The 23,293-nt window shown below is 42.5% G+C and overlaps 1 protein-coding gene across 6 annotated transcripts in view; it reads left to right on the top strand.

The window, feature by feature from the left end:
• AMPD2 (adenosine monophosphate deaminase 2) overlaps positions 1-23,293 on the top strand; it is a 334,786-nt gene that overhangs the window by 284,407 nt on the left and 27,086 nt on the right. For all 6 annotated transcript variants that reach the window (XM_073615888.1, XM_073615890.1, XM_073615891.1 and 3 more), the window contains 2 exons: positions 2,764-2,937; positions 9,588-9,698. In XM_073615888.1, the coding sequence (XP_073471989.1) occupies positions 2,764-2,937; positions 9,588-9,698 (285 nt within the window). The remainder of the gene's footprint in view (positions 1-2,763; positions 2,938-9,587; positions 9,699-23,293) is intronic.

The raw sequence follows: 23,293 nt of genomic DNA, 5'->3' as shown, positions 1-23,293 counted from the left end.
CAAAAGTTTCTAGCGAACATGTGAACCCTATTAAAGTATATGGGACATGAGCATGAAAAATCAAAAGTCCTAATTTTAAAGGCTTGTATGCAAGTTATTGCAATAAAAAGTGTATGGGGACACGGGTACTGCCCTGGGGGACATGTATCAATGCAAAAAAAAGTTGAAACAATAAAAATGAAATATTGCTTTAACCACTTGCCGACTGGCTCACGCCCATATACGTCAGCAGAGTGACACCGCTGTGCAAATTGGAGTACCTGTACGTCCTTCTGTTAAAGCAGGATAGTGGGCGCGTGCACGCCAGCGGCGGCGAGCACCACAGGAGCATGCCTGCAGGTCCCACGGACTCTATGTCTGCCGGCGGCCCGCGCTTGCGGAGAGGAGAGGCAAAATGGGGAACTGTTGTAAACAAGGCATTTCCCCATTGTGCCTAGTGACATGACAGGGATCTACTGTTCCCGGTGATCAGGAACAGTGATCTCTGTCATGTTTCAGTAAGCCCATCCCCCTACAGTTAGAACACGCTGAGAGAACATACTAAACCCCTTGATCTACCCCTAGTGTTAACCCCTTCCCTGCCAATGTCATTTTTACATTGATCAGTGCATTTTTATAGCACTCATTAATGTAATAATGTCACTGGTCCCCAAAAAGAGTAATTTGGGGTCAGATTTGTCTGCCGCAATGTCGCAGTCATGTTAAAAATCGCAGATCGCCGCCATTACCAATAAAAACAGATAAAAGTCCCTAAATCTATCCCGTAGTTTGTAGACGTGATAACTTTTGTGCAAACCAATATACTCCTATTGCCAAAAATATGTAGAAGAATATGTATCGGCCTAAACTGATGAATAAATAAGTTTTATATATATATATATTTTTGGATATGTATGTGCTCTAGTGGTTCAAGGCTGTATTGGAGGTAGGAAGTTTAATCTTGATAACAGCAATAACATACCAGATCTCAAAGGACCTGGTATGGATTTTGGGGGGGACCCCACGCCATTTTTTTCTTAATTCTGTCATAGGGGTTCCCCTTAACCACTTCAATAAACTGTATTATATACTCTGCACTGCACTATATAGTCTACACTGCATTATATACACTACTCTGCACTGCACTATATAGTCTGCACTGCATTATATACACTACACTGACTGCACTATATACTCTGCGCTGTATTATGTATAGTACACTGACTATACTATATAGTCAGCACTGTATTATATACACTACACTGACTGCACTATTTACTCTACACTGTATTATATACACTACACTGACTGCACTATATACTCTGCACCGTATTATATACTACACTGAATGCACTATATACTCTGCACTGTATTATATATACTACACTGACTGCACGCTTAATCCACTGACTACCCTGCCTAATCTCTCTCTTAATTTACACTATACATGGCTGCCGTGTAAGCAGCCTTATATAGTGTGGGGCGTGGACTTAGCCCCTGACCTGAGCCATGATTGGCCAAAGGCACCGTACCTTTGGGCAATCATGGCTCTCACAGCACATTGTGCTGTGATTGGCCAAAGCATACAGGTCAGGTGCATGCTTTGGCCAATCAACAGCTTTCAATGCACTATGATCTTGCAGTGCATTAGGGAGCGCTCCGCTGCGGGCGAACGTCCTGCGAACAAACGAACAGCTGATGTTCGAGTCCGACTCGAACATCAAGCCCATCACTAGTCTCTGTTATGGAAACGTCTGTTTGAATGTTCTACCTAGGTGGGGAGTAAAAGGGCCATTCTAATGCACCAGCTGTGCCAGTAACAACTTGTCATTCACATTTCGACATACTTCAAATAGCTTATGACATCTGTGATTTGCTCTAGTGGTTCAAGGCTGTATTTGGAGGTAGTGTCCCAATAGTGACGTGTTGTCAAAGCAAAAACAGTCCACACTGAATATATGCGATTCGTGTGGCAATTCTTTCTGCTTCTCAACGGTCAGCTCAGATGTCATCAAGCTTAACGGATAGATGGAATACGCTTACCGGAAATGTTGTATTCTACTGCCGTGAGCATAGAATCGATAAAGCTTTGTGCCACCAAGGGCAAAAGTGTGGAGTGATGGAGGCAAGGGTGGAGCCTCTGCCAGGCCGGGATGTCCCTCTCGGTCCACTGGAACAGGATAGAATTGGTTCCAAAGAAAAGTAATTTCTCAATTCACCGGAACATGTGGAAAAAAGAGGGATGCTTCCACATAGTGTAACTCAGGGTATTTTATTACGGAAATGTTGGATTCTACTGCCGTGAGCATAGAATCGATAAAGCTTTGTGCCACCAAGGGCAAAAGTGTGGCGTGATGGAGGCAAGGTTGGAGCCTCTGCCAGGCCGGGATACATAATATATAACACGTGATCACGAGTAAAAAGGCAGTGTACAGGGTATATAAAACCGCCCTAAACCCTGGGCGGTTTTATATACCCTGTACACTGCCTTTTTACTCGTGATCACGTTTTATGTATTGCGGGTTTTTTTTAGTAATAAAATACCCTGAGTTACACTATGTGGAAGCATCCCTCTTTTTTCCACATGTTCCGGTGAATTGAGTAATTACTTTCCTACACTCCACAGAGGGAACCGAGGTCTAGTTGCATAAAGAATAAAAAGAATGAACGATTATAATTACATAGAATCAGGCTTTAAATTTACAATTTTTCTTAAGCTTGTCGCCTCTTCATTTGTCCACCTTTGTTTAAGCTCATTTGTTTCTTCTATTCCTGTCGCTGCAGGCGCCTGTTTTGCAGTATTTGTACTACCTGGCACAGATTGGCATCGCTATGTCTCCTTTAAGCAATAACAGTTTGTTTCTGAGCTATCACAGGAATCCTCTCCCTGATTTCTTATCACGTGGCCTTATGGTATCATTGTCCACAGATGACCCTCTTCAATTCCATTTCACAAAGGTACTGTTGTGCACAACATTTATATATTTATAGAATAATACACTACTCATATATGTGTAGTTTTCATGAAGTTTAACCCAGAAGGTTTTATTTTATTTGCAGTACATTTATTTCAGTTGTCAGCAAGGGGTTAAGTCTTATGATCACAGACAATAAAAATCTCATGAAAATGTGGGTCTTCTGAATAATAATCCACCCTTTATTCAAAAACACCCCCACTGCGCCACTGGATAAGAGCGTGATGAGATGAGGAATATGACCTGGTGAATGGTCTCCTCTATATTATGAAAAATGAAAGGTGAAAAAATGAAATAAAGTGAAATAAATCTCCATAAATAAATATAAAAATATATATCAAACAAGAGCTGCCCCTTTAAATGATAGTAAACCTGAATATTATTTGATCTCATATATCCATTCACCCATAAGATCCTTCCCTTAGATATAAAAGAACAAATAAGAGGCGCTCATACCCCCCAGTGATAGCAATAATGTGCACTATAATATCAGCAAAAAACTATGTAAGCTAAAACACAAGTGCACAAATAAATAAGTGAATAATTGACAAGTGCTTATACACCCCAAATATGACCATGCATAACTTAATCTGCCATGTGTAATGAGTGCATTATACTGTGCCAATCATATGACATATTAATTAAATAACATGTAATCACCAAATAATGTGGCATAAAAAAAGTCCATAACTGCAAGAATGTATAAAGACCATAAAAAACATATGACAATCAGTCCAAAAATCGTGAAAATCGTGATTTGTTTGTGACACACAAAATCTCCAATGAATGTGGTAATCTCAATGGTGTATAACTCCACGTATCCTTCACCTCACCACCGTGAAATGTGAATTCACTCCCAAAGGAACCTCACTCACCGATTTTATTTTGCCAGCACTCTCATGCACGGCAAAAAACGCTTATTTACCACACTTCAGGGTAATCCGATATGTAGAATTTCCACAGTGTTTGAATCAATCCACATGAAAAATAATTAAAGAGCTCACATAGCGTAAACCAGCACGGCAAGTTTATTTAAAACCACTACAATCTATAAGAAAATCACTCACATTTCAAAAGATTTATAAAAGCAGTAAATGCAGTGTAGCTCACAGCAACTCTAAAACCAGTGGATGAATCAAACACAACAAATGGTCACGGCGGACCCGAGGTGTGCTAGTGCTTTGACTCACAGCCTCTCTCCCCTCCTCTGTAGCGCGCCGTGAAAAACAGATCAACCTTCCTCTGATGCGGCTCTCAGCGTTGCTCGTCACATCTCACAGCCACGCCCCCGACATGTTTCGTCATAGATTTGACTTAATCATGGGATTGGCTGGAGAGGCTGCCCATCATCCCTTAAATTACCTCCTCACTCGCGTCCCATAGGCTAGTGAGTCCGCATGCGCACATCTCGTGTCCCCGCTCCGATAATTATTCAGAGACTACAGTGCGCCGCTGAACAGGGATGCGGATTGCCTCCACTCTATTTCGGACTGATTGCAACATTTAAATATTATAGATGGCTAATCCCTACTTCGATCCACATAACAATGCAAGTGGATCACATGAGTAACCCATACATCTGTATAACACATAAAACCTTTTTCATGTAATTCAGCCATTTTCTCATGATATAGAAAACAATGATATCCTTAATCAAAAGCTTTCACTCTGATTATTGTATTGATTTGCAACTGGATAAATTCTGAATCGCATGATGACATTCCAAAAACGGCAAATATACCAAATAAATCATAAATTTAATTAGACTTTAAAATAATTAAAATTCATTATAAAAACTCGTTATAAAAACCATAAGACATCCCTTTAATCCCGGTCTGCCTCCGGAAGATTAATAAAATGGTGAGAATCTGTCTTATTAAATTAAAACTTCATTTGAACTACATATCATATTCTGATCAAACTTAATTATGCAACAGATTATGTAATATGCCCCAAACTATATATTTTTATATGGAGACTGATATCCTAATCCACTCAGGGAAAATGTGAGCATATAATTTCTCATCTCCCCTTCTATAGGCTTGCTCCTTACTGATATAACTTGAACCCACGGGTATCCCTGAAAAAATGGGTCACTATTCTCCCCCCACTCTTTAGGACTATTTCCCAAGTATGTTATAAGATCATAAGCAACACAGTATATAGAAATATATGGATAAATAAATAAAATGTATAAAATATATAAAACTACATATATCTTAGTCCATTATCCCAGGGTCTCTACAATTTAAGTGGCCCGAAATGCCTTCAAATTTAATGCATGCATATACCTAATCCCCATAATGAATGGTCAACCGAGAAACGACTTCTTAAATATTAGTATTTTAGATTAAAAATTATTTATGAAACAGTTTAAATCCAACTCTATATTTAACCCCCTAGGGGCTAGACTTTTCAATAAAAATATCCAACGGGTTTCCCTCTGTGATAGATCTCTAACTCTGTTGGATCCTCTCCAAGACGGATGGACCACATCAATCCCGCAGAACTGTAAAAGAGAGGGGTCCTTCTGATGGTTTTCTTTAAAATGCAGGGAGACACTATGATATTTATAACCATTTTTAATATTGGTTAAATGCTCCGAGATTCTGATCCTTAGCAATCTTTTAGTTCTGCCCACATAAAGTAGGCCACACGGGCACCACATCAAATATACAACATGTGACGAGTTACAAGTGCTGAATTCCTTAATTTCAAAGGATTCACCTTCTCTGTTGGTTACACTTGTCACCCCTCTATGACTGACTTTAACGGTCCTACAGCATATGCACCTTCTGCAGCAATAGAAACCCCTAAAGTCTAGTCTCAAATCATTATGCCCTGGCGGGTCGAGAATTTTCCTTACTACGTGGTCACCGAAGCTCGGAGCCCTCCTGTAAATAAATTTCGGTTGATCCGGTAGGATTTGCCCCAAGTGTCTGTCTTTACACAAAATGTGCCAATGCTTTTTAAATATCCCTTCAATATCTTTATATTGACAGTGATAACCTGATATAAACCCCAGCTGATGTTGATTCTCAATCACTTGGGGGGCATTTTTCTTTTCAAAGCAACTTTCCCTCGGAATTTGTGCCACTTCATGAATCACCTTATTTAGTATATCAGTGTCATATCCTTTTTGTACAAATTTCTTTTTACAATTCCTGCCTGTTCATAAAAGTCATCTATCTGTGTACAATTCCGTCGAACCCGTAGCATCTGTCCTTTTGGAATGTTTTTTATCCAAGCGGGGTGATTACCACTTCTTATAGACAAATAGCTGTTACGATCTGTCGGTTTAAAAAACACTTTAGTCTTTAGTGTGTCCAAACATCTCTCTATTGTTACATCTAAAAAGTTGACCATATGGCTGCTAATCTGATGTTCCAGTCTAATATTGTTGGAGTTATTGTTTAATTCCTGTAAGAATTCCACTACCGATTCCTCCGTGCCCTCCCAAATGAAGAGGAGGTCATCAATAAATCTCCGGTAGAATAAAAGTTGGGGTCTTCTAACATTGAATACCTTCCTATCTTCCCAGCCTCGCCAACCTGTTTATGGCGGAGTGGAATTAAACAATAACTCCAACAATATTAGACTGGAACATCAGATTAGCAGCCATATGGTCAACTTTTTAGATGTAATTCCACTCCGCCATAAACAGGTTGGCGAGGCTGGGAAGATAGGAAGGTATTCAATGTTAGAAGACCCCAACTTTTATTCTACCGGAGATTTATTGATGACCTCCTCTTCATTTGGGAGGGCACGGAGGAATCGGTAGTGGAATTCTTACAGGAATTAAACAATAACTCCAACAATATTAGACTGGAACATATACTAAATAAGGTGATTCATGAAGTGGCACAAATTCCGAGGGAAAGTTGCTTTGAAAAGAAAAATGCCCCCCAAGTGATTGAGAATCAACATCAGCTGGGGTTTATATCAGGGTATCACTGTCAATATAAAGATATTGAAGGGATATTTAAAAAGCATTGGCACATTTTGTGTAAAGACAGACACTTGGGGCAAATCCTACCAGATCAACCGAAATTTATTTACAGGAGGGCTCCGAGCTTCGGTGACCACGTAGTAAGGAAAATTCTCGACCCGCCAGGGCATAATGATTTGAGACTAGACTTTAGGGGTTTCTATTGCTGCAGAAGGTGCATATGCTGTAGGACCGTTAAAGTCAGTCATAGAGGGGTGACAAGTGTAACCAACAGAGAAGGTGAATCCTTTGAAATTAAGGAATTCAGCACTTGTAACTCGTCACATGTTGTATATTTGATGTGGTGCCCATGTGGCCTACTTTATGTGGGCAGAACTAAAAGATTGCTAAGGATCAGCATTTAACCAATATTAAGAACGGTTATAAATATCATAGTGTCTCCCTGCATTTTAAAGAAAACCATCAGAAGGACCCCTCTCTTTTACAGTTCTGCGGGATTGATGTGGTCCATCCGTCTTGGAGAGGATCCAACAGAGTTAGAGATCTATCACAGAGGGAAACTCGTTGGATATTTTTATTGAAAAGTCTAGCCCCTAGGGGGTTAAATATAGAGTTGAATTTAAACTGTTTCATAAATAATTTTTAATCTAAAATACTAATATTTAAGAAGTCGTTTCTCGGTTGACCATTCATTATGGGGATTAGGTATATGCATGCATTAAATTTGAAGGCATTCGGGCCACTTAAATTGTAGAGACCCTGGGATAATGGACTAAGATATATGTAGTTTTATATATTTTATACATTATATTTATTTATCCATATATTTCTATATACTGTGTTACTTATGATCTTATAACATACTTGGGAAATAGTCCTAAAGAGTGGGGGGAGAATAGTGACCCATTTTTTCAGGGATACCCGTGGGTTCAAGTTATATCAGTAAGGAGCAAGCCTATAGAAGGGGAGATGATAATGAGAAATTATATGCTCACATTTTCCCTGAGTGGATTAGGATATCAGTCTCCATATAAAAATATATAGTTTGGGGCATATTACATAATCTGTTTCATAATTAAGTTTGATCAGAATATGATATGTAGTTCAAATGAAGTATTAATTTAATAAGACAGATTCTCACCATTTTATTAATCATCCGGAGGCAGACCGGGATTAAAGGGATGTCTTATGGTTTTTATAACGAGTTTTTATAATGAATTTTAATTATTTTAAAGTCTAATTAAATTTATGATTTATTTGGTATATTTGCCGTTTTTGGAATGTCATCATGCGATTCAGAATGTATATCCAGTTGCAAATCAATACAATAATCAGAGTGAAAGCTTTTGATTAAGGATATCATTGTTTTCTATATCATGAGAAAATGGCTGAATTACATGAATAAGGTTTTAGGTGTTATACAGATGTATGGGTTACTCATGTGATCCACTTGCATTGTTATGTGGATCGAAGTAGGGATTAGCCATCTATAATATTTAAATGTTGCAATCAGTCCGAAACAGAGTGGAGGCAATCCGCATCCCTGTTCAGCGGCGCACTGTAGTCTCTGAATAATTATCGGAGCGGGGACATGAGATGTGTGCATGCGGACTCACTAGCCTATGGGACGCGAGTGAGGAGGTAATTTAAGGGATGATGGGCAGCCTCTCCAGCCAATCCCATGATTAAGTCAAATCTATGACGAAACATGTCGGGGGCGTGGCTGTGAGATGTGACGAGCAACGCTGAGAGCCGCATCAGAGGAAGGTTGATCTGTTTTTCACGGCGCGCTACAGAGGAGGGGAGAGAGGCTGTGAGTCAAAGCACTAGCACACCTCGGGTCCGCCATGACCATTTGTTGTGTTTGATTCATCCACTGGTTTTAGAGTTGCTGTGAGCTACACTGCATTTACTGCTTTTATAAATCTTTTGAAATGTGAGTGATTTTCTTATAGATTGTAGTGGTTTTAAATAAACTTGCCGTGCTGGTTTACGCTATGTGAGCTCTTTAATTATTTTTCATGTGGATTGATTCAAACACTGTGGAAATTCTACATATCGGATTACCCTGAAGTGTGGTAAATAAGCGTTCTTTGCCGTGCATGAGAGTGCTGGCAAAATAAATCGGTGAGTGAGGTTCCTTTGGGAGTGAATTCACGTTTCACGGTGGTGAGGTGAAGGATACGTGGGGTTATACACCATTGAGATTACCACATTCATTGGAGATTTTGTGTGTCACAAACAAATCACGATTTTCACGATTTTTGGACTGATTGTCATATGTTTTTTATGGTCTTTATACATTCTTGCAGTTATGGACTTTTTTTATGCCACATTATTTGGTGATTACATGTTATTTAATTAATATGTCATATGATTGGCACAGTATAATGCACTCATTACACATGGCAGATTAAGTTATGCATGGTCATATTTGGGGTGTATAAGCACTTGTCAATTATTCACTTATTTATTTGTGCACTTGTGTTTTAGCTTACATAGTTTTTTGCTGATATTATAGTGCACATTATTGCTATCACTGGGGGGTATGAGCGCCTCTTATTTGTTCTTTTATATCTAAGGGAAGGATCTTATGGGTGAATGGATATATGAGATCAAATAATATTCAAATAAAAATCTCATGTGTAACTGAATGCCTTCTCATGTTTATATCTATGTTACAGGAGCCTTTGATGGAAGAATACAGCATTGCAACCCAAGTATGGAAACTGAGCTCGTGTGATATGTGTGAGCTGGCACGAAACAGTGTTTTAATGAGTGGATTTCCTCACAAGGTGACGCAATTATGCATAAGATCATCTACTTTTGTGATCATTAAAAGAAATTTAATGCTGGATTTTGTCATGGGAGAACTTATACAAATAGGTGTTACTGATCAATTTAAAGTAAAACTGTACTATAGATATATGAAAGTTGTGAATTCTGATCTGTTTTACTGACAATGGTAATTCCCCTGCTGTCATACGGATTCAGTAACTCGATGAGACACTGTCACCTTTGCAGGGCAAAGTCAGTCACAACCCCCTTATACCAGGGCTGGACTGGGACAAAAATTTGGCCCTGGACTTCCTCATGACTGGCCCACTTTAATTTTGAGTGTCCCCAACAGCACCCCCCTTACAGAGTGTCCCCAACAGCGCCCCCCTTACATCAGAGTGTCCCCAACAGCGCCCCCCTTACATCAGAGTGTCCCCAACAGCGTCCCCCTTACATCAGAGTGTCCCCATCAGCATCCCCCTTACATCAGAGTGTCCCCAACAGCATCCCCCTTACATCAGAGTGTCCCCAACAGCGTCCCCCTTACATCAGAGTGTCCCCAAAAGCGTCCCCCTTACATCAGAGTGTCCTCAACAGCGTCCCCCTTACATCAGAGTGTCCCCAACAGCATCCCCCTTACATCAGAGTGTCCCCAACAGCATCCCCCTTACATCAGAGTGTCCCCAACAGCATCCCCCTTACATCAGAGTGTCCCCAACAGCATCCCCCTTACATCAGAGTGTCCCCAACAGCGTCCCCCTTACATCAGAGTGTCCTCAACAGCATCCCCCTTACATCAGAGTGTCCTCAACAGCGTCCCCCTTACATCAGAGTGTCCTCAACAGCGTCCCCCTTACATCAGAGTGTCCTCAACAGCATCCCCCTTACATCAGAGTGTCCCCAACAGCATCCCCCTTACATCAGAGTGTCCCCAACAGCGTCCCCCTTACATCAGAGTGTCCCCAACAGCATCCCCCTTACATCAGAGTGTCCCCACCAGCAGCCCACTTCACATCACAGTCCCCACCAGCAGCCCACTTCACATAGCAGTCCCCACCAGCAGCTCACTTCACATCAGAGTCCCCACCAGCAGCTCACTTCACATCACAGTCCCCACCAGCAGCCCACTTTACATCAGAGTCCCCACCAGCAGCCCACTTCACATCAGAGTCCCCACCAGCAGCTCACTTCACATCAGAGTCCCCACCAGCAGCTCACTTCACATCAGAGTCCCCACCAGGAGCCAACTTTACATCAGAGTCCCCACCAGGAGCCAACTTCACATCAGAGTCCCCACCAGCAGCTCACTTCACATCAGAGTCCCCACCAGGAGCCAACTTTACATCAGAGTCCCCACCAGGAGCCCACTTTACATCAGAGTTCCCACCAGCAGCCCACTTCACATCACAGTCCCCACCAGCAGCCCACTTCACATCACAGTCCCCATCAGAGAGCCCCCATCAGCAGCCCTTCACATCAGTGTCCTCCCTCTCCTCCCCCTCCCACATGTACTCACCGTTTTGAAGGCAGCTTCTCGTTCCTCTCTCCAGTTATGTGATAAAAAGGGATAGGGGAGAGAGGAAGGAAAGTCTGCCGTTGGTCTATCTCCCTCTACAGGCTGGAGGGAGCATAACGCCTAATGGAAGGAAGCTTCTCCTCCTGACAGGAGTGAAATTGCGATCACTCACTGTCAGAGAGGAGCGGCTCCAGGACTGCACCTGACTGGCCCACTGAGCCATCAGCCCACCGGGAATCTCCCTGTAGTCCCTATGGCCAGTACAGGCCTGCCTTATACTCACTTTACCTGTGCTTCCTCAAAAGCTGCTTTTTCCTCTGCTGTTGTAAATAATACCCAGCACTTCCAGGGTGGGATACATGTGGTCTGTTTCCTTGTGACAGTGACAATCACTAGGAACTGTCACATGAACAGGAAATTACATCACCACAAGGTGCTGTTTAGGAATGCAGATAAGGTAAGTACATGGGGGGAGGGGAGGCCCTTTACAGAGATACCATCACTTCACTGCATCGACAGTGTATCTACAAAGCATATCTAAACCCAAGACCAAAAATATATATATTGCGGCTTATCAGTCCTTAGCTTTCGTGGCTTCATTCTTTAATTTTCAGCTGGCGATCCTGCAGTAACACACTTTCTTGCCTAGAGTAACAATGGTCACTCATTCTACCATATCTTTGGAGGAGCAGTGCTGTCACACTTGAACAGGATTACAGAAGACCTCCTCCTCCCCTCTTCTTCACAACATGGGAAGAGGTGTTCTGTCATTGGTTGAACTAGATCGACTTGTCAGATCACCAAACAAATTTTAATATTACACAAAGATAACTCGAGTAAATACAAAATGCAAGTTTTAAATGATGATTTCATTTATTAAGGGAAAAAGCTGACCAAACCTGCCTGACCCTATGTGAAAAAGTAATTGCCCCCTAAACCTAATAACTGATTGTGCCACCCTTGGCATTTAAACGTTTGTGATAACTGGCAATGAGTCTTTCACATTGCTGGAGGAAATTTGGCCCACTCTTCTTTGCAGAATTGTTTTAATGCAGCCAAACTGGAGGGTTTTCGAGCATGAACAGCCTGTTTAAGGTCAAGCCACAGCATCTCAATCACATTTTTTTTAAAGAAAACTTTTTATTAAAGGTTTGCCCAAGAAAATACAGCTCCAGGTAGTACCAAAAAAAAGAGAAAAAATAGTAACAAATGGTGCAGTGGTACAGTATATATCTTATTCTGTCCATATGCATATATCCAGACAGTCCACACATTGTCAATTTTCCTGGGACGATTCCTGCTTTCATAGGTTATTTTATAGAGGGCGAGAACTAAATTCTATGTAGCCACCTTTGGAGGTGTAGGAGACTTCCAGCGCAATACGATTTCCCTTCTTACATAAAATAAAGCATAGGGGAGAGAGAACATAGGATACCGATCCGCCTCCACATCCTTCATATGGCCCAACAACATAAAAAGTGGGTCAGGGCGTAGTGTCAGATCACATAATTGACTAAGGGCCTGTGTCACTGTATCCCAGTGACAGGACAGGACAACACCATATGTAAAAAGGTACCAGTGGACCAGCACACCTCGTACACAGGGGGTCTGCTTGGGGATAAATATTCGCTAGGTGCTGGGGACTGAGGGGTGTAATGCAAAAAGTTTAACTGTATGAACCAATCTTTGGATGAGATCATGGAAATCACATTGGTGAAGACACAAATCCCCCAGTCCTCCTTTGTAAGCTCAGGGATATCCGTGCTCCATCGGTATAAGGTACAAGTGGACTTAGTATCATAAGCTACTGAGAGACGAAGATACAGGGAAGACAGGGGAAGACAAGGGCTTCCCTATCACTCGTGAGGCAAGAGGGTGTTCAGTCGGGTCAAACTCCAACACAGGCCAGAGGGAATTGTGTGCAGAGTGCATGTTTCAATTGCCAACACCATAGATCCCGGTAGGGAGTATTTCCGTCTCAAAGAGAGAAAGGGCACCACCCTCCTGTCAGAGATGACATGCTTTAATGTTGTTACCCTTCGAAGCGCTCACAATTGCGGATCAGGGATTTAGTAGAGATGAGGGAGTGAGGGATTACCCCACAAGGGGTGATGTGGGGAAAATGTGGAGGACGTTCTAAATACAGTGGATATAGAAAAAAATCACCATTAAAATACGGTAATCAAATTTTGTTTTGCAGCCTGGAATGAATACTGACACCATTTTTTTTAACCAGTTTTATTTACTAGTGCAACTTATAATATCCAAGTGAAAGATATAACACCAACATGTCAGAAAAAAAACATCAAAAACAGATTTACTGAGTTGGAAAAAGGATCACCTCCCCTTATGTCAGTATTTTTTGAACCACCTTTTTCTTTAATTATAGCCTTTAGCCTGTTGGGATAGGTCTTTGCTCACTTTGCACATCTAGACTTTGCAATATTTGCCCACTCTTCTTTGCAGAACTGCTCAATGGTGACCATTTGCGGACTGCAGTCTTCAAGTCATTCCACAGTTTTTCAATGGGATTTATGCCTGGGTTCTGACTAAGCCATGCAAGGACAGTCAACTTTTTTCTCCTTTAATCACAGGGTGGTCATTTTTGCTGTGTGCTTTGGGTCATTGTCATGTTGGAAGTTAAACCTTCTTCCCGTTGACAACTTTCTGTTAGAGGGCAGCAGATTTTTCTCAAGAATTTGCTGGTATTTTGCCCCATCCATTTTAATTCTATCCTGACAAGTGCCTCAGAATCTTCAAAGTGCGTTTAAGGTGATCAGATGAGATTAAATTTGAATCACTTGGCCTCACCACCAAACTATATGTCTGGCGGAAATTATTTTGTACTGTATATTTTTTCTGACATGTTGGTGTTTTAACATCCAAGTGAAAGATATAAGTTGCACTAGTAAATACAGCTGGATAAAGCAATAACTGTGTCTGTCTTCATTTCAGGCTGCAAAGCAACAAAATATGATTATTTTAAATTGGGTGATTCTTTTCTATACCCACTGTATACTTTGGGCCTGGGTGAGAGTCACCTTCATAGGCCCAATTACAGATGGATGGGCCATGGGCCTCTAAAAACAAAGTTGCTCAGGGCCGCATATGAACTCAGTAGGGCCGCCTCCAGTGTCACCACCGAATTGTTTCTAGGCCAGGAGAACCACCATAGTTGAAAATTGGGCAGAGCCAAACTACCTTGGGACAAGGGCAGCTGCGAAGTCGATTTTAGCCAGCGGGGGGAAAGGGGGGGTCCACTCGGCCCAGACAGAAGATACCACCATGCTATCCAATTTCTGAAAAATCAGCTTAGGGATAAAGACCGGAGTGTTGCAAAAAAAAGTAGAGAAACTTTGGTAAGAAAATAATTTTCAATATATTCACCCGACCAGATGGAGTTAGGGGAATATGCTTCCAGGAGGTGCACCTGCATGCAAACTTAGACATCAAGGGAGAAACTTTATTCTTCAAGCCATAGTATCCCCTACTTGGATCCCTGAATAGGTAAACTCATCTACCCATTGAAGGGGTGTATGGGTGTCAATGCAAGGGACAGAGGGGTGTAACGGAAAAAATACCAACTTATCCCAGTTTACCTAAATCTCAGAAAAAATGCCAAAACGATCAATGATAGCCAGCGCTATCATTGCAGAGATGAGCATGCATCTGCCAGATATTACAAGGAGTTGTCAATGTACAACAATAGCTGCTCCACTATGGAGCCCACAGGGATGCCTTTGTCAAAGAAATAGCAGAAGCCGGACTTGCCAGTATCGGAACGTCCCCATGCGCCTGCATGGCAGATGCGGGTGCGCGATCGGCGCACACGGGTACACGATACAGCGTGACGGTGCGGGAGCGTGTGCACTGTAACGCATATTAATGTTACACCCCCTTGCTGGCCTATAAAAGGCTGACCAGCCCCTTGTCTAATTGCTGGTTTGTCTCTCAGCTTCCTGTGTCCTGTCTCAAGTTCTGCTAACCTGTGTTTACCTGTTGTGACCCGGATTGACCCTGACCTGCTCTGATCCTCTCCAGCACTTTGACCCAGCACTTTAAAGGACTCCTCTGTTGCCTTCCTTCTGTGTTTGACTCCCGGCTTGTCTAAAGGACTTCTGTACTTATCAGCTCTCTGTGCATGACCCTGGCTTATCTAAAGGATTCCTCTGCTGACCTGTCTCCTGTGCTTGACGCCCGGCCGGTTTTAAGGACTACTCTACAGGCCTGCTTCCTGTGTATGACCCTGGCTTGCACTAAGGATTTGCTTCTACTCAACTCTCTGTGCCTAACCCCCAGTATCCTCCCAAGACTCAGTCCCGACCACTATCATTGGGTCTGTTGGGTTAGAGCCCCGGCTGGATTTCCTACTCCAGTCCGGTGTCAAATCCATTCCTGCAGGGCATCTCTACTCAGTGGGAGTCCTCCATTCAAGACCCACCTACCTGCTGGTAACCCGTGCCTCTCTGTGCCCTATACCCTCTGTACCACCTTCAGGGGTAAAGTGCGCTCAGCTGCAAGGGAAGCAGCTCTCAGCATCTCGGCCTTGGTGAGTACCCTGACAGCCTCTCACCACCGCATCTGCTCGAAGGAGAATGGCTAAAGGCTCAAGAGCCCAGGCAAATAAACCCAGGGATAAAGGGCATCCCTGATATGTCCCCCTACCCAAGGGAAAGGAGACCAATAAGGTTCCTTTAGTTCTAGCCCTTGGATGGGCGTACAATAATTCCAACCAGGACAGAAAATGGGGGGCAAATCCAGTCTGAACCACTCAGAGGTAGTCCCACTCAACCAAATCAAATGCTTTTTTAGCATCCAAGGATGCTACCACCCCCAGGCGGTCCGGAGCGGCCAGGGCCATATGCATATGGAGACGTCTGATATCTGTGCACAACCAGGCATAAAACCATAATGGTCTGGATGCAGTAAGGCCGTGCTCACTGTATTGAGATGATTAGCCAAGATTTTAGATTGGAACTTCGCATCTGCATTCAGCAGAGAGATGAGGTGATAAGATGAGTACATATCAGGGTTTTGCTCCTGTTTCAGAATCACCACATCACTCAGAATCATCTGAAGCGGATCCCAAACCCTGTACAAAGAATGAGTGAAGACAAGGAAGCAGTTCCTCCGCATAATTTTTATAAAATTTAACAGGAAGCTCATCAGGGCCAGGCGTTTTACCCGATTGAAGAGCGCCCAATGCCTTTTGCACCTCCTCCAAAGTGATAGGAGAATCAAGTTTTTCTCAGTAGGTGGAGGTAATAACTGGGAAATCTATCTCGGCCAGATAGTGCTAGAGCTTGCTGGCTGTATAGGTCACCTGAAAACTATAAAGTGTCTGGTAGTACATCACAAAACGTTCATTAATGTCCACAGGGTCAGTAAGTATAAGGAAATAGGCATGTCTGTAGTGGGCTGCATAGAAAAGATTCACCATAAAGGCCTCACTGAGCTCTCAATGAAAGAGTGACAAAGAGACAAAGACAAAGAGAGAAATAGAACAACTCACTGATAGCAAAGCTAATTGCGGTTGTCTCAATCCAGGAGATGGCATCCTCTGGCGATATAAAGATGTGTACATGGCCTCCATCTTCCACTCTCAACTTGGTAGGAAATAACGTACTGTACTTCAGGCCTTTAGCACGTAGTTTGGCCCTAACATTGTCAAAAGACTTCCGCTGTCGCTGTGTCTCCACAGAGTAGTCAGGGAATATAAGGAATTTAGTGTTGTTGTACAGCAGGTCCCCTTGATTGCGCGCCTCATGGAGAACCAAATACCGGTCCCTAAAGTGCAGGAGTTTGAAGATAAATGTATGGGTTGGAGAGCCTGGCGGGCCACAGGTTGCAGGGATGCGATAAGCTCTATCAACGGAGAAGTAGGGCGAGAACTTAGCCCACAAGAGAAATAATTGTAGGATAAATTCCATAAAGGTGGTAGTGTCAGAGCCCTCCGAACCTTTGGGGAGCCTGATTATTCGCAGGTTATTGCTTCGATTGCGGTTCTCTGCATCTTCTGCCCTTGCTTCCAGGTATTTGACCTTAATCTTTAAGGTGTGGAGATCTGCATTATGGTCTCATTGGACATCTTCCAGAGAAGACACTGTATGCTTAACCTCCATGATGTGCTCCTGGAATCGATCTAAATTGCAGCGGATAAGCCCAATCTCAGTTTGCAGGTGGTCAATCTTAGTGTTAGGGCAGCTTGGCAGCCATTGATGGCTTGCATAAGGTAGTCAGATTTAGTAGAGTCCAAGGAGGAAGGCTCTGGACTGTCAGTCTGGGTCGCCATGAAGTAAGCAATATAATAATTAATATTATATCTGTGTATTAATTTGTCTAGTCCCTGTAATTAGTTGGTCTATTAAACTCTGAGCACATGTTATTGTTAATATTACAATAATTCCAGGTTAGCTACGAAACCAAACACACAATTTATAAGTAATAAAGTCTTATTTATTTCCCAAGGAAATAAGAAGCTAACATGAAATACTAGAGAAAGATATTACAAACACAGACCAACAATCAGAACATATAATACAAGAACATCAAGGATAATTATCACAAGGCTCTCTGCGAGGCTTTGTTTCTTCCAGCTATGAGATAGCTGGAAGATATCTGGAAGACTGAGGCATAGTCCCAAGCCATGATCCAAAGGGGAAGGGGCTATTTCTCTTCCTTGCTCAGTCTTTTATACTTCGATCATACACCATTCAAACCCAACCCCATTGCCATACCATCTAGACTTTTGACGAATCACAGTATTTATGGGGCAGTCCTTCTCAACAGTACTGTCTGTCCTGCTGTACTTTGGCATTGTTCATGTCAATCTTTAGGTGTTAATCCTTTGATCTTTGTCACCCACCGTCATCAATCATCCTGTCTGCCATGGCCCCTTTTAAGTTTGTGTTCTAGCAATAGGCGGTCCGGAGCCAAGAGCTGAGAAACGACATTCCAGACTGCCCCCAGGAAAGCAAATGCTTGGTTGTATCCACCAGAAAGAAACCCCTTTAAAACCATGGAATTGCAAGGATTAGCCTGGGTGATCTTTGGGAATAGGAAACAGATATGTAAAGGATTTATGACAGATCCAATTCAAACTCTGGATAATAAATATGACACTAGACCATGTTGCTATCCAACATATCAGAATTTTCCATTGTTTCAACTCCTGAATCAATTTTAAGCGCTGTTATCACACTTTTATTTAAATCTCCAACATTGATTTCTGTCATAGCAACATCACTTGCAGCACTAAGAGCGTCTGGTTTTTCTGCATGTTGTTTCACTTCTATCTTTGTTGTCCACTGAGGATGTGCGGAGGGTATCTCCACCATTGCACATTCAGCTTTTGCATGTTTGTAAGATAACTCCATTATGGCTGCCTGTGCACCCTGTAATTCTGGGGTTTCCTGCTCCATGCTAGCAATGTTAAGGGCTTTACAAATTCTATGTCCATGCCTGTTCCATTTAGAACGTCTGAACTCTCTCTGCCTTCCTGTACCTCTGCTTATTACGGATACACCTGCCTTTGACCCATATTTCCTATCACTGGACTCTTGACAGAAGTCTCGCAGGATATTGACAACATTTTGGAAGGATCTAGCATTCCTCAGAGCCATTCTAGTGGGATAGCTTACATAACACTTATTGGCCATTTAGTATTTGAAACTTGTATCATCCTCCAATAAGTCAGGACAGTTGAACACTTTCGTATACAATGCAAGATACTCACTGCAGAACAAAATTGGGTCATCTCCTCCCCTAAATCTAATTAGTTGTAAATCACTCATACCATTATCACGACTGTCCACAATACGCTGCAACTCTTTCCTCTGCACCTCTGCATCTGCTAAGTTATCATTAACCTGTGCGAATATCTGGCCTGCCAAAGGTCCTGGTAGCCATGCTCTCAGAAGAGAACATGCATCCTCATTACTCAAATGAAATTTAAGGACTAGAGCCTCAAATTTATTGGGCAGACTCACTGGTGATTCCAGGGCATTAAATTCACCCAGAATCTGGCACAAAGTAAATCTCTCTTGGATTGTAATCAAACTGTCATTCTGCTTCGAAGCTATGGGTGCATCACAGCCCTTCTCCTCATTGACTGTGCAGATATTGGCCAATTGGCATGTTCCTTTGTGCTCATTGAGCGATACTATACATTGCTCTTTAGTAAGAAGCTGGGAGTGTGCATTTGCTAATTTTCTTTCTAAAGACATAACCAGCTCTTCCATCTCTGACACCTTTATTCGCAATGACTAAAAGTTTGCTCTTCATATCACAGTCCATGCTGCACCTCTGAAGCTGTTCTTGTAGCTCACTGTTTCTTTCTGACAAACTGCCTGCTGTAGCCCACAATTCATCCATCTCACTACTGGAGGCTGTTGCAATCTTTAGAAGGTTTTCACTGATTTCCTCTATGTCCTCCCCGAGACGTCTCCTCTCTGCTTCCCACTTCCCCTCCATTTGCTCAGATATAAATTTAATTCTGAGCAACACTGCAATTTCATTTGCCAACCTTTCTTTTTTAACTTTCTTTTTTAGCTGTTTACCCAATAATCTGCTATTATGTTGCTGACACTGAGACAATAGTACATTACACTGGCTTTTAAGAGGTTCATCTGCACATGAATGATAATTGGCAGAAGCGTACTTTTTAACATATGTATACACCAGTTCCATTTCACAACCATACAATCCACACCATACACAATTCGATTTGTACTAACGTTCCAACACTGCACTGAGTAATGCACCAAACTCAATTATCGTTAGCTCTTACAACTCACGAAAAAAATGAATCGCTCTTCTAGCATTCAATATTCTTCATTCATTACCACTTTTACCTGATATCCTTCAAAACCATGAAACTTTTGCATATCCATAGAAAGGACTCACCACACTTACTGTGGCATTATCGGCTGCCTTATATCTGAGCACTTCTGTCCTGTAGTTTCTATATGGCTTTTAGGATTACCACACACGCTTTCTGGGGAGTATCCATTGATATGCTAATTTGCATCTTAGTCTACGCTGAAGCTCGTCTAACCTGTTTTTACCAGAGTTGCTTACAATGCAAAGACAAACAAACAAAAAAAAAAACTGATACAAAGCCATTTAAACCTAACAGTGACTTGTAGTTCTACAGCCTACAAGACACATTCTAAGACACAAGGCAGACTCTCAATCAATGCCTTCCCGTTAGGTTGCAGGCCACATTGATCTCCTATTGGAACAAAGCTATTTCACTCTCACGTGAGTAAAAAAAAAAATAAAAAACTTTAAAAAAATAAAAATTTAAAATAACAATCTATATTTCTCCCACTTTTTCCTCAAAGATGTATAGTAATTCCTGTCAATCTCTAACCAGGGGTGATCAGCCCTTTTACTCGCCATCACCTTTGGCTAGTTATAGGCCTAAAGCATATTAATGATACAAACATTTAACATATATACATATATCACTCAAAGATCTCACCAGGTTCTACGTTTCCCTGATGAAATATTTCACAGAATCTTCATGACCATCCAAGCGTGGTTTCAGAATTCACGAGCCAGCGCCAATCTTGTCCACACTAGAGATGATTTTGAGTTCTGGGTGTAGTTGAGGATTTATGCTTACAGGGACTCAAGACAAAAATACATTGGGTTTTTGTGGATTCTGTGTAAAAATAAAATTCACACGCTTTTCTGGGTGCCAAATGAAGTAAGCGATATAATAATTAATATTATATCTGTGTATTAATTTGTCTAGTCCCTATAATTAGTTGGTCTATTAAACTCTGAGCACATGTTATTGTTAATATTACAATAATACCAGGTTAGCTACGAAACCAAACACACAATTTATAAGTAATAAAGTCTTATTTATTTCCCAAGGAAATAAGAAGCTAACATGAAATACTAGAGAAAGATATTACAAACACAGACCAACAATCAGAACATATAATACAAGAACATCAAGGATACTTATCACAAGGCTCTCTGCAAAGCTTTGTTTCTTCCAGCTATGAGATAGCTGGAAGATATCTGGAAGACTGCGGCATAGTCCCAAGCCATGATCCAAAGGGGAAGGGGCTATTTCTCTTCCTTGCTCAGTCTTTTATACTTCGATCACACACCATTCAAACCCAACCCCACTGCCATACCATCTAGACTTTTGACGAATCACAGTATTTATTGGGCAGTCCTTCTCAACAGTACTGTCTGTCCTGCTGTACTTTGGCATTGTCCATGTCAATCTTTAGGTGTTGATCCTTTGATCTTTGTCACCCACCGTCATCAATCATCCTGTCCGCCATGGCCCCTTTCAAGTTTGTGTTCTAGCAATAGACAGTCCGGAGCCAAGAGCTGAGAAACGACATTCCAGACTGCCCCCAGGAAAGCAAATGCTTGGTTGTATCCACCAGAAAGAAACCCCTTTAAAACCATGGAATTGCAAGGATTAGTCTGGGTGATCTTTGGGAATAGGAAACAGATATGTAAAGGATTTATGACAGATCCAATTCAAACTCTGGATAATAAATATGACACTAGACCATGTTGCTATCCAACACTTCAGCAGCGGGAGCCCCCACCAAGGCCTCAGTACTCACAGAGTCTGCTGTACAGCGAGACAGACTGGCATCTAGTCATCTCCCTCTAGTCATCGCCCGCAGGAGCAGCACTGGAAGGATGAACAATCCTGCTGAAAATGATGTAGTCTGCATTGATGGGTAAGCCAGGATTACAGCCTGAATCGAGAGTTACTGTCAGAAACCATGAACCAGACCGAGACAGAAGTACAGTAAAATCACACTTGTTTATTAATAAAAATAAAAAGGTAAATAGAGTAAGCGTAGTCAAAGCATAGCCAGAGTCCAGTAACCGGATCGGGTAGTCAGCCAAGCCAGAGTTCGGTAACCAGATCGGGTAATCAGCCAAGCCAGAGTTCAGTAACCAGATCGGGTAATCAGCCAGACCAGAAGTCAGGGATGCAAGTAGAGGAACAGCAAGCAGGATAAGGAGCCAGAAGGGATGTCAGCAAAGCCAGTCTTTAAACAGGAACGCAGGAGATGGTTTCTTGTGATGTGACCAAGGCGAAGGCAGGAATGAAGTGAGCTGAAGATCTTTAAGTAGGTGGGACTGACGAGCAGATCCACAACAGCTGGTTAACTGTGGAGAGAGATGAGAGCTGGCAATTAGCCGACAGCTGAGCGGCCAGCTCAGAGAAGAAAGGGCTGAGCCAGCCCTGACAGTACCCCCTCCTCGATGACCCCCTCCCCCTCGGAGGACCACCGGCTTGAGGGGAAATGTCTATGGAAATCACGGAGGGGGGCAGGAGCATGTACGTCCGAAGGATGAGACCCAGGAGCGTTCCTCCGGACCGTACCCCTTCCAATGTACCAGGTACTGTATGTGCCCACGGAACCTATGGGAGTCAACAATTGATTGTGCCTCATACTCCTCATGGTTCTCAACATGTATAGGGTGAGGACGTGGTGCCCAGGTGGTAAAGTGGTTGCAGACCAAATGTTTCAATAAGAAGACATGAAACACATTTGGGATGCGCATACTAGGAGGAAGGTCCAACGCGTAAGCCACTGGGTTAATCCTGCGAAGGATACCAAAAGGCCCAATAAACCGAGGTGCGAACTTCAGAAAGGGAACACGAAGTCGGAGGTTGCGAGATGACAGCCAGACCCTGTCCCCAACCTGATAGGAAGACGCAGGCAGGCATCTGCGGTCAGCATGGAGTCTGTACCTATCATTAGCATGACGCAAAGCCTCCTGGACTTGTGCCCAAGTGGAACGAAGACCACGGAGATGCTCCTGTAGCACAGGAATACTCTGCGGAACAAACGAGTCAGGCAACATGGAAGGTTGGAAACCATAAGTCGCCATAAATGGAGACAATCAGGAAGCAGAATTCAAGGCACTGTTGTGAGCAAACTATTACCCATGGTAATAGGCCTGACCAGTTGTTGTGATGATCAGAAATATAGCAACGTAGGAATTGCACCAACGACTGATTGGCTCGTTCTGTGGCCCCATTAGACTGCGGGTGATACGCAGAGGAGAAATCAAGCTGAATTCCCAGCTGTGCACAAA

This window comes from Aquarana catesbeiana, linkage group LG02 (genome assembly GCF_042186555.1).
Source record: "Aquarana catesbeiana isolate 2022-GZ linkage group LG02, ASM4218655v1, whole genome shotgun sequence".
NCBI classification, from domain to species: Eukaryota; Metazoa; Chordata; class Amphibia; order Anura; family Ranidae; genus Aquarana; species Aquarana catesbeiana.
The sequence above is the reverse complement of the archived record's forward strand: the minus strand, read 5'-3'. Positions and strand labels throughout refer to the sequence as shown.